Genomic DNA, 12,155 nt, shown 5'->3' on the forward strand with positions numbered 1-12,155 from the left:
AGATTGTTTATTTTTCATACAAGTTTTAGAGAAATAATTTTTTGCAACAGCATTTAACTGAAGATACAATTGCACTTCTGTAAAGAAGCTCACTTTACTTTCTGGGACCAGACTTATTAGGCATCACATGAAGTTTTGCCCCATCAAAATACTTTGAGCTTTTTCCTTCCATCTTGCCATGTTAGCTCCTGCTGACTATTTTGGAAGATAGCTAACACTGTATTCTATACATATATTCCAACATAAAACTGAACTTCCTTTTAGATACAGGTCTTGCAACAAAAATCTCAGCAACTTGATGACTGCTACGTATCCCAGAAGGCATGTGTTACAGGACTTGTATTCTACGTGCATTTTACTATTGCTCAATGTTCATCTTCACTTCATAAAATTAATGTGCCATAAGGCTACATAATGGCTAAAAGACTCATGTATTTATAGTGAACTGACGACTCATGTATAAGCTTAGGCTTGGTTTCTCTGTCAATCAAGTCTGTAGGATTTGCAGTGTATACATAAAAATTTTTCTGATCTTGTTAACTGATGTTCTATTCATCTCATGAGGATTTATTTATAAACTAAAAAGATAATCACATGGTGTCCTGGGTTCAGCCCAGGACAAAACAGTCATTTGGGATTAAGCATTTTTCTTTGCATGTATAAACACACTGCATCTTCATAATCAGATCTTTCAGACTGTCATAGAATAAAAGGGTCTTTTAGTTCATTTTCTCTAGATCTAAACCAGTGCTAACTAAACGACACCTGAGAAATGTTTATGTAACTGATGACCACTCTCAGAAATACTACTGCTTTTGCTCTTGCTGTCTACACTAGATTATCTTTCCCATTAATGTGTTTTCCAGTGTTTCACCTGAATATCCCTTGTTGCAATGCAACCCAACCACTTCTCTTCCCATCAGGACATCCTCTCTGCAGTAACTCTCTACATATGGATTCTATTTTCCCCTCAATCAGCTCTAGAAGAAATAATTCCCAGTCCTTTCCCATTACTCTCACAGGAAACACATCGGAAATCTCTGCTTGTTCTTGATGGTGTCCTTTGGATTCTCTTCCAGCCACCTGTCATTTACAGCAGCGTTTAAAGGCAGCAATCTCAAAAGTAATGTATTACTGCTGCTAAAAAGAAGAAATAAAGGGTTTTAAAAGTTAAGGGGAAAGCACTACAAAATATTAAAATACACACAATGACAGAACAACAACAAAATCAGTTTTTTTTTTGCAGCTCCTTTGTTACATTATCAAGAGGTGAACTTTAGCCACCTCTGTTCACCCTACAATTCCCACTGTCAAAAGGACATCTTGTGATCAGCAGAAGGTTGCCAGCAAAGGCTGTGAGTATACAGAAAACAGAGTACTGAATAGCAGGAAAGGCAAAGCCTGTAGCCCTCCTTCCACCCCTTAGCTACTGAGATACTAAAATTAGCAAATTTCTTAATGATTTGAAGTATAAGTTAAAATTAATCTGTTATGCAGGCGTACTTGGCATTGATTCCCAAAGTAAAGTAAGGAGGGTCAAAGGAAGCAAGTTTTTACTAGACTAGACACATGAATAAAAGGAATTATCCATTGATAAAAAGTACCTGCTATTGGGGCAGAGGGGGGGGATGCGCTACCAACACTCCCTGACACTGACGGGATGTTGTAACTGAGCCTGTTTGCAACAGGCCTGCCTTCCTTACAAAAATCAGTGCAGCAACTATAATCACTCTTCCCCCATTCCAGTTGAATACGTTGAGGCCAACTGCTTACTGATATCCTCACAAATACACATTCCCATTTGCCCTTGGATCCTCATTTACTTGTCCTTTCCTCTTTGTTCTTTATGTACTTTAGCAATCCTTTTTATTGCACTGTTTTTTCTTTCAATTACCTCACTCGATACTGCCTTTCCTGATTTCCTATCCCATACTGAGGAGTTTCATAAAATCACAGAATAGTTTGGATTGCAAGGGACCTTCAAAGGTCATCTAGTTCCAATATGCAGGGACATCTTCAACTAGGTCAGGGTGGCCAGAACAACATCCAGCATGGCCTTAAATATCTCCAGGGATGGCACATCAACAGCTTCTCTGGACAACTTGTGCCAGCGCCTCACCACCCTCATTGTAAAGAATATTTTCCTCAGACCCAGCCTGAATCTCTCCCCAAGACGTCTTTCCTTCTGGTTCTCCACCGAGACAGGTGTTACGCTAACATCGCCAGTTTTGGTGAAAGCCCAGGGGTCGGCCGGCAGTAGCAGACACAAAGCGCTGCTTCCCGTGGCGGGGGTGAACTACGCTGCAAGAGAACGATCAGCTTCTTACCTGCCTACCTCCAACCTCTCAGAAGTAACTTCGTTCCGAGGTCGGGCTACCTCGGCCCCTCCTGACAAGAGCCTCCGGTACTGAGGTTAATAACACAACTCCTGTCCCTGCCCTCCGGAGCAAGCACTCGCAAACCTGCTCGCTCCCTACTGGGGGTGGAAAGCCCTGTCTCCCGGGGTGCCCTCCTTGCAGCGGGACTCCCCGAGCGCCACACCCCCCGGCCCCTGTCCTTGTCCCGCAACGGCCCGCTCTGCAGCCCCCGCACCCCGCTGGAGCCCCTCTGACCGGGGAACGAAACCCGTCCGCTCCGGGAGCTGAGGGCGAACCGCGCGGGGCGACGGAACACAACAAACCCCTGCCGCCGCACCGCTGGGCGCCTTCGCCTTTAAGAGCGTCCTCCTCGCGCCCCACGTGTGCGATCAGCTGACAGCGACGCCGCGCGGGGCGGGGCCTGGCGCTGCTGGCGGGCGCCGGTCTGGGGTTGGCTGTGCCGCGGCTGTCCCGTCCCTCCCCCCCGCTCCGAGCTCCCCGCCGCGCGCCCCGCCGCCCGCCCCTCCCCCCTCGCGCCCCTCCCCCTCCTTGCCCCCCCCTTCCCCCGCGCGCAGGGCTGCTGCTGCGCGGCGCGGTGAGGCGGGGAAGGGAGCGGGCAGCGGTACCGGGTGGCTCTGACAGCGCCGCCGGCACCGGACCCTTCGCGCGCCCGCGGCACAGCCGGCTCCAGCCCCGCACCTGGCGGCTGCGGCCGAGCCCCCCGCGCCGTCGAGGCAGGCGGCAGGAAGCGCCGCTCCCCGTGACGGCGGGGGCTCGCAGTGGCACAGCACCGCTGTCAGCCGCGGCCCCGGAGACCTGCTCGGCAGCGCGGCGCCCGGCGCCACCCGGTACATGGATTACCTGGTAGGTTCCCCCACGGGAGCGGGGCGCCCCCCGCCGCCGGCCCGTCGGACATCTTACGGAGCGCGCAGCAGCCAAGACGGCGACCCCGGCGGGGAAGAGGGGCAGGTGGGGCGGGGGACAGCCGGGCTCCGGGTGCGCTGCCTCCCCGGGCCCGGGGGCTGTTAAAGGGCGGTGAACCGGCAGGGTGCCGCTGGAGCGTGCTGCCGCCCCGCTCATTTGGCCGCTATTAGGATGCTAAAGCCGTGACCCGGGTCGCTGTGTTTTTCCTAAATACATGAGCTTAGGGTACGGTTGAATGAACTAAATTGTCACCCCGGGCGAGAGCAGCCCTGCGCCCGGGCATCTGGTATTCAGGGGTAACGTTTATTGCTCTTTAATGGGTATTGGCTTTATTCGCCTGCGAGAGATCGTATCGCGGGCGCGCACTTCAGGCTGGGGTCGTGGTTAGTGTTCACAGTCGGTTAAGTGAACCCTGTGGCACACCTAGTCACGACTTGATTGTAGTACTGTAACTACTGACCTGGGGTTTTCCACTTAACAGCGCGAGAGCGTAATGGGTACATCCCATCTCTCAAGTTTTGCTGCTTTGAGCACTACTCTATGAACTATGCCCCCTCCTTCATTTTTGAAGGCTTTGAAGAGTCAGCTCGGGCAATATGGTGTAGGTCTCTTCTGGCTGTCCATCCCTGTTTGCTGATGGTGTCTGATGCGACCAGTCAGGAAGCATTTGAAGTCATAAACTTGACTCAGCCTTTCTGATGTCTCCACATGAGATGTGCATGGGTGTAGGCTTTCAAGAGAGGTTCATCAGCCAGTCAACAAAATCTCTGGTGATGCTCTTTTTAGTGGATTGAAGATTTGCCATACTGAGATCAGAGCTGCATACAGTGGCTGACTTTTCCTTCACTGAGAATGAAAATAACTAAACCAGACATAAACATTCACTTAAATATTGTTCTTGTGCTCATATAGCTTAGATTTATTTTGGGTTATTCAGCTTTATTAAAAAAAAAAAAAAGTTTTAGGCTTTGCTTTCTGAATTGGAATAGCAGAGAGAGAATAGAAAATAAGTCCTGTGTGGCACAAATGGTAGGTAGTCTTCTCTTTAAGAACCTGGTTAATGAAATACTGATAATAAACATGTGTGCCAGGGGCAGCCTCGTAGCTCCTTGAGAGCCTGGAGCTGTTTCTTATATTTTTTTCCTTTATAAACTTATATCCAGATGAAACTGGCCATCCTGTACTTCTTGAAATTCTTGCGTTAACCTTTGTGACTGCTGCAGGCAGTTGCGTAGAAAGCCAGTCACTTCGGGAACAATAAATTTAATAAGCCTTGGAAAATGAGAGCATGTTTTTGTATTAACTAAAGGGAGGAGGGGATTAAAGAGCTCTACATTTATTTTTTTTTTCCCTTACTCTTTTTCTCCAGTTGATCGTTTTCTTCTTGTCTGTTCTGTGGCCTTCTTTGGTGGCATCTCTCAAAAAAGTGAATCTTCAGGATAACAATATCCTAAGTGGTCATAAATTCTTGCTTAATGCCCTGTTGTATAGAGAATTATCTCTGAAGAGAGACTTTCAAGGTCTCATCACTCCTGCAGTGATTGTTACGACACCATGGGAGACATAAAGGAGTAATTTGATGCAGAAGTTGTTACAGATCAGCCAAGTTATTTTTTTTTTGTAGATGTGAAAGCCACAGGTTGGGGATAATAGTTTAAGCAGGATTCTGGTCCACTGATGGGCCAGGACAGGCCAAGATGCCTTCATCTGTCAATGACCAGCGCTTGTTACTGGGGTTTCCATACTTACATATCAGGAATCCTTGGTCTTTGGAATACTTGTCATAACTGGCAACAGGAGGAAAAAACAGGAAAGTTTTTATTTTTTTGCATCTGTGTATTACTTGAAAAGAAGACAAATTCTGTTTGACAGTTCAGTTATTTTCTTGTGTATTTGTGCATGGGACTTCTTCCAGTCCTCATCTTCACCAAATGCAGATTATTGGTCCTCCTTCACCTTTCTCTGTTAATGGTGGTAAATGGAATGGCTCTTCTTGGTAATGAGGAGTGTGTTCAAGCACCTCTGGTTGAAAGTCTGCTCCGACAAAACAAGTTGACAGCGGTGGGTTAGGCACTACTTGTCTACCACCCACTTTCATCCCAGAGCTCCAAGCTGTTGCCACAGTCTGTCCTACTGTAAAGATGGGCCTACTCTTTATTTGTGCAAGACTTGCAGCTGTAGTATGGATTTTAACCTATAGATAGAGATCAACTGCCTTGTTATTTTCTGAACAGTAGTAGCAAAAGATGCACATTGGGGAATTTTGTGTTTTATGTGTTTATGTTGGGATCTTGCACTATATGGGCTTCAAAACTTAAACAGAAGGTTCCTTTTCTGGTTCCTCAATTTGGGGACCTGTGTTGCAGCCTGCAGGCACCCTGCCTTTAGTGTGAAGCTTACAGCAGGGCAAAGAATGCACTTGTTTGTGGCTGCAGTAGTCCCTTGACAGAGCATTATACAAAGTTTTGGTTAGCAGCGGGGCTGAGTGAGAGAGTTTGCTGGAAGGAATTTATGATAGCTGAGATCAGGTTTGCTGCAGCAGACTCAGGAGTCATTCTTTCTTGACAAGAGGTCTGCCCCCAGCCAGCTCTTCCCAGACTTCCATAAGAAGATTGTTCTGATTTTTCCTGAATGGGGCCCACACTGATGGTACATTTTTCTCCTTTAAGGAGCTGATCCCAGGAAACCTGAACATCTGCAGCATCAACAAATAGCAGCAAGTTATTGAAAATGTTCAAAACTTGCTCAAAGCCAAGTCATTTGGATCCAGCTTGGACTATGGTCCTGAAGCTTGTATGGGTAGATAACCAGAACATGTGTATGCCTTCTTCCACTTACAGTGTGATACCTGATTTATGGCTAATGCCATTTGATATTAGAACTGGTATTAAAACTGGGTATCTTCTGCAGTGCTCTGGTCTGGTTTTGCATTGTAACAGAATAGTAGCGCTAGCCTTCATATCTTTAATAGCTAAAACAGGCTCTTGAGTCTGCTGCCTGTTTTATTTTTGTATTGATATAATTACAGTGTTAGGAGTGGTGTGGGTTTTTTTTGTGTGGTGTGGTGGTGTTTGTTTTTTTTTTTTTCTATTTGATCAACATAGCTAATCCAGGTTCAGCCTCTAGAAAAGAATGCATCTTCGCTCATTTAGACACACCTTTTACTCATACAGTTTATTCTCTTTGTATTGGAGTTAACTCCTTTAAAATAAGTACATGAACAGAGCTGCATCAATGTACATTTGTCGGGTTTTGTGACTACATAATCCAGTGATGTATATGCAGCCTTCTTCTGCTTCCTTCTTGCTGCATTGTGTCGAAAGGCTTATAGTGTATACATAGACTTGTATTGGCTGGCTTATGTTCAGTAGACTATGCTTAATTTAAGAAATTACAGCATGATGCATCTTGTGAAAAGCATGGCATATGACCAATCCTAGAATTTTTGCTTGGGGAACTTGTGGGGAAACAATAGCAATGCTTCAGTTTTTTGTACGTGATACTTGCAATGTAATTTTTAAGCTGCTGAGTAGACTTTCACAATATACTTTCTCAGTGGCATCCTCTGTATTAGATAAGGATCTTACATTGAATTGCTGCATGTACCAGCCTGACCTGTATAGAGCTTTTAAAACCTGTGCTAGAGGGTGATACAGAAATTTGCATCTGTGTGACTTCACAAAAAAAGAAGAGGTCTTACATAGCCCTGTAAGAGTTTGTCAGATAAATTTGATAACCTGTTTAATTTTGTATATTGAGCATTTTTAATGCGATAGCTTATCTTAGGTTGTATTCTATACTACATTGTATCTTAGTTGTATGTAAGAATGCTTCTTGGGCAGATAATGAAGAGTATATTCCAACCTGAAAATGAAGGTGACACTTCTCATGTGAACAACTGCATCAACTTTAGTGATTCCTTTTACCCCCCCCCCCTTGAAAGTTAAGCATGAATATGGATATTGCAAATTCAAGAGCATGCTCTCCTAGTGCAGTAGAAGCCTTATTGCTTTGTTGGGGGTTGTTTTTTACATATAACAAGTTTGGGGTTTTTTCAGTTCTTTGTACGTTTTTTAGCTGTTATGAACATTCTACTTCTGCATATGTGCACACAGAAGCTAAAATTTGAGTAGTATTTCAGTAAATTGAACCAAGTTTTCAAATTTTAGATGAATAGGCCTTGAAGTGACTCCAGAGTTTCTTGGTTTCTGAATGGTCTTGACCTCAAGTTCTGGATAGTTAATACTCAGGCAAAGTCTTGCTTGACAGGGGAAAGTTGCATATACCAAGCTGTGATGTTCTTAGAAATACTAGGTGATGTTAAAATAATTAAAAAAAAAAAAAATTTCTCTGCAACTTCTCTTTCTTGAACAGCTTACCTTTAAGACCTTCCCTTTTGTTTAGTTGGACCCCTTAATTTAGTTGGACAGGTTTGATTTGGGAAGTGTAATACAGAATAAAACACGATCACTTAATGATTCTGATCTACTTCAGATCCCATCTTTCCATTGCTCTTGCTGCCTGTTCCATTGTTTGGTATCTGCAGGCCACAGAAAACATTCTTTCTTACACTATAAATGGTGTTATGGAGGCATCTGTTTAAAGGTTTGAACTACTTCACTGAAACTTTGTAAATAAGTAGCTGCTCTTCTTTGAACAAGGGAATATAGGGGAAGATCCATACTAGGAACCTGGATTTTTCTGCTGAGGCACAGATAGTTTTTTGATATATATCCTGCAACATGGGAAACAAAAGTCTTTATAGCCTTGTCCTCTTTATCGTTTGCTAAACAGTCCTCTCATTATATGGATTTTGTCTTTTGTCATATAATAAGGATTCTTGAGGCTGTCTGTTGGCTCATCTATTAGCTGTAACATCCTTGAAACTACGCCTTCTGCTGGGCACAAGTGCCCTACATGTTAAGATAATATGCCTCTTTTGGTTTGGGAATCTGATTAGGTACAAGGATGTGGAGTCTGGCAGTTGTTTCAAAGTAAAGATGTAGCTGAATGCAGGAAAGAAAACAGCTAAGACATGTAAGATCAGCTACTGTATAGGACGCAAGCAACTGTGTTAGTGTTTGGATCAGATGTGAATTTTTGAAGTGGATCCAAGTCTCCTTACTGTAGGTAGGTTTTTACTGCCGTGTAATCAGAGATCACATGAACTTGGTATTTTTTCAGTTGAAACCTCACTGGAAGAAGCGCTCAGCTAACAGGTTTTCAGTCCCCAGGACCAGATCAGAACTAGTCAAAAGTACATAGCATGAATACTTGGTCTTCAGCACCAGCTCTTGATATGCTGGATTACATGGTACTGTATACCTAGCCAGGCTCACTTCATCTGAAGGTGAGAGTGCTGCTGCTTCTGATTACTTTCTGTGTCAGCATAGTAATGTAGGAAGAAACTCAAAACAATTTCAGAGACCCTCACCAAAAGAAGTTGTTGTGACTAGGTTCCTATCAGTATTTCAGCTCAAAGAAACATAACATTCAAATCTAAATCAACTGGGAATGGCAAATGGAATCAATTCTGGGAGGTGACCTCACCTGAATGGGCATGCTTCTGGTTTAAGTAAGTTTGGGAGTTCAAGAACCTGATCTGGCTGAAGACCTGGAAGAGAGGTCCTTTGGAAAACAAATCCTTCTCCTTGGTAGAGTCTACCTAGCCAGTATTGCAAACAGTGTTGCTGAATGAAAGATGTAATCAGCCATACAGAAAGGGCAAAAAAAATATTGGTGACTTAAGTCACTGGAAGTTACCTGGCAGAATGTAGATCAGTGAGCAGAAGTGTGCAGTTCCTTTGCAGAAGATAAAAGTCAAATGCTGCATTTGCTCATCCTGTAATAGGAACAGTTATTGAATTCCCCAGTTAAACTTTTGATTCAAGGGTGGCTGTTACCAGCAGTGAAACTTGATACAGCTTCCTTTGAAACACGAAAGAATGCCTTAATATGATTTCCAACACAAGATTCTGTGAAGTCACAGCAGTATCACAGTGCCAGAAATGTCATTCTTCAGATACATGCGCTGAAGAAACAAGCGAATTAGCACATTTAAAATCAAATTACTTTGCCATTTTGCCTTTTCCATGATAAGGATTGCATTAGACTGGTAGATGTCATTACATCAAAAAAATGTGCCAGTTTCTAAAAATGAGAATAGCCCTATAATGTCTGTGTGAATTAGTCCCAGGTTCAATATGTGTTGGGTCCCATGTTGCTCTGCAGTATGCTGCTCCTGAAGTTCTTCAATTAGACCTCCAAGCTTGAGGCAATAAAGTGATGAATTTCACAAAAGATTAGAAATGAAAGCTTTTAATGAGGGAAGAAATCTACATTTTGTAAGGACAGAATATTCCTCCTAATACCCCATGCTGATTACCATTTCTGGCTTGTTGTCAGTATCATCAGCTCATGTTTTTTAATACTGCCAGCTTGTGATGTTTATTCTCTTAAACTGAGTTCTGAAGTTTTGTGATTATATGAGAATATCAACTTTCCATTAATAAAAGAGGCATTTTTAGTTTCAAACTTAAAAGCACAAGTGTGAGTCCAAACAGCTGAAAAGCCATAAGGAAAAAAACCCATATGCAGTACTTAAAATCTTGTGATTGTTTGGGTTTTGGCTTATGATACTCTGGAGTATGTTGGCTTTGTTTTTTTTCACTGTATGTGCAGCAAAACTTTCTCAAGTGCCAGGTGTCTGACTGTGTAATAGTCCTTGGGGATGTAAATAGGGTATTTGCAATTGAATAAGAGATTGGCCCATCTCATTCGGTAGCTCTTCAGAGTACAGAACTTTTCTTTTGTCTCACTGACAGCCTGGTAAGGTGACTATATCAGTTGCCAACATGAGCATGTAAGTAGCTTCCTGCCATCTGAGGAAGAGACACAAAGCAGGGAGTCTAGCTGACAAGCCCTCGTATGTTTAGATGCAGTCCTGCTCTTTAGCTTTGTTGCCTATGAAGACAAACAGCAGGAAGAACGTGAACCATTGTATGATGCTTTGCTTTTAAGGTGTATGTTTTGGTGCATCTGTAGAAGAAAAAAATTTCACAGGACCACATTAACTGTTGGCGTTGGAGAGTCAGGGGAAGCAGGATGGCATGCAGGAGCCAGCAGTAACTGTTCATATAGGGGAAATAAATTTGCAGATTTTCTTTTTTTTTTTTTTTTCTTGTTATGACTTGGAACTTTTGGATGGAAGAAGCATCTTTTTTCTACATTTTATTAGCCTGTATGGCAACTACTGCCTAGTCTTTTCTTCTGTGATTTTGGCTCTAATAGAGACAAAAAACTTTGAAGCAGTTAAAAATGAAGTAATCATACTTTAAACTGTCAATAGTAAGTTTCATAAAGGAGATTTGATAGCTCTGCTCTGGCAGTGAATAAAAGGAACAAGAGAATGCAAAGATTACAAGGGAAATTCATGTTTGTATTTAGTTGTATAAACTGCATATGCTTTGGATGGGCTGATGCAGAGACGTTAAGAATGCATCTTGAACCTGGGAAAAAAAAAAAAAACATATCCCTTCTGATACTGGTAATAAAATGGCAGGTGAAATTCAGTTTTGATAAATGCAATGTTGCATATATTTGTAGTAGAAGTCACATGGCAATACAGATGAATGAATAGGCCCTAAAATACCATGAGTGCTCAGGAAAGGGAAAGAGGATCCTTTTTTAAAATGTCATCTCAACCCAGACATCTGTCAACAAGTGTAGAGTACTAGGAACAAAAAAGAAAGAAAAATCTGATTTTTGCACTGCTTATATGTAAGGTTTGCTGTTGTCTTAAATGCGACATTTCTGGTTGCATCATCTCGGAAGGAGTATTGTAGAAGCAAAAAAGAAAAAGAGAAGGATGACACAGTAATTGAAAGAAAACAACTGCTTCCATACAAGGAGGGATTAAATAGTAATAGCCCTTCAGTCTGAAGAAGAGACAGCTGAATGGTGTGTGAAGTCAGTATTATAGACATCTTTGAAATCATAAAGAGAGGGTAAATAGGCAATAAGTCATTTCTCCCAGTAGAAGAACTTGATGACAGTTACAATCCAGGAACTGTTTTTTTTCACATGGGCATAGTTGCATTCTGCGTTTCATTTGTGCACTAACCTTACGGAAGCCAAAATAAGTAGACTGTGAATTTGTAGTTTCTTGTGAGGCAGGTCCTTTGTAAGGGGTATTAAACTTGATGTCCAGGTGTGAGGATAGGCTTGTGGAGGTTCTGAAGCTGTGACAGCTGGAACTTGAGGATGTGTCCATGAGGTATATGGTTCCCTGTATGTCCTGGTGGTTATGCTGTATGCTAAACGTGTCCATGCCTCCTCGCTGAGGAGACAGCTAGATCTAGTTCCAGTACAGGAAATTACAGTTAGAAAATGGAGATATTCTGGACTGGGTCCAGGAGTGCTCCCCAGTGTAAGCAGAATTGCATTGACTGCACAGGAGGCGAGACTTTTTAATTCAGAGGGATTTATGAACACACTTAATCTGCTCCAGGGACATGTAGCTGAAGGATTCCTTCTGCTTGGAGGTGCTGCCTTGACATATGAGCAATAGGCTACTGGCCTTCCAGCATTTATATCTTAACCAGTTCATAACTTTATATGTAAGGCCCACAACACCGAGTGAACCTGAAGCTGAATTGGCAGCCTATGTAGAATGCAGAGTGATGATGCACTCTACAGTGAGTGATCTCTCAGTGCTCTATCTTGACTAGAAACTTGCCTAATTTCAGGTTTCAGCAGGACAGGAAAAAAGGACCAGAATTCTTGAGAAATCTCTATGCCGTTCTTGCAGCTGTTAATTTTGTATTGTCTAATCTGCATCTTTCGCTCTTTGAATCATTGTTGTCCTGGAAACAG

At 43.0% G+C, this 12,155-nt stretch overlaps 1 protein-coding gene across 4 annotated transcripts in view; it reads left to right on the plus strand.

The window, feature by feature from the left end:
• The first annotated feature begins 3,021 nt into the window (after positions 1-3,021).
• ARL15 (ADP ribosylation factor like GTPase 15) overlaps positions 3,022-12,155 on the plus strand; it is a 221,690-nt gene continuing 212,556 nt past the window's right edge. For 2 of the 4 annotated variants that reach the window (XM_062604279.1, XM_062604280.1), the window contains exon 1: positions 3,026-3,221. Coding sequence is in view for 2 of the 4 variants with exons in the window: in XM_062604281.1 (XP_062460265.1) it covers positions 3,210-3,221 (12 nt within the window). In the remaining 2 variants the exon portion in view is untranslated. Of the gene's footprint in view, positions 3,222-12,155 lie in introns of all 4 variants that reach the window. The other 2 variants (XM_062604281.1, XM_062604278.1) reach the window with 2 other exon arrangements.

Source organism: Pezoporus occidentalis, unplaced genomic scaffold, assembly GCF_034315485.1.
Source record: "Pezoporus occidentalis ecotype Australia unplaced genomic scaffold, CSIRO_AGI_Poc_V1 ctg85, whole genome shotgun sequence".
NCBI lineage: Eukaryota > Metazoa > Chordata > Aves > Psittaciformes > Psittacidae > Pezoporus > Pezoporus occidentalis.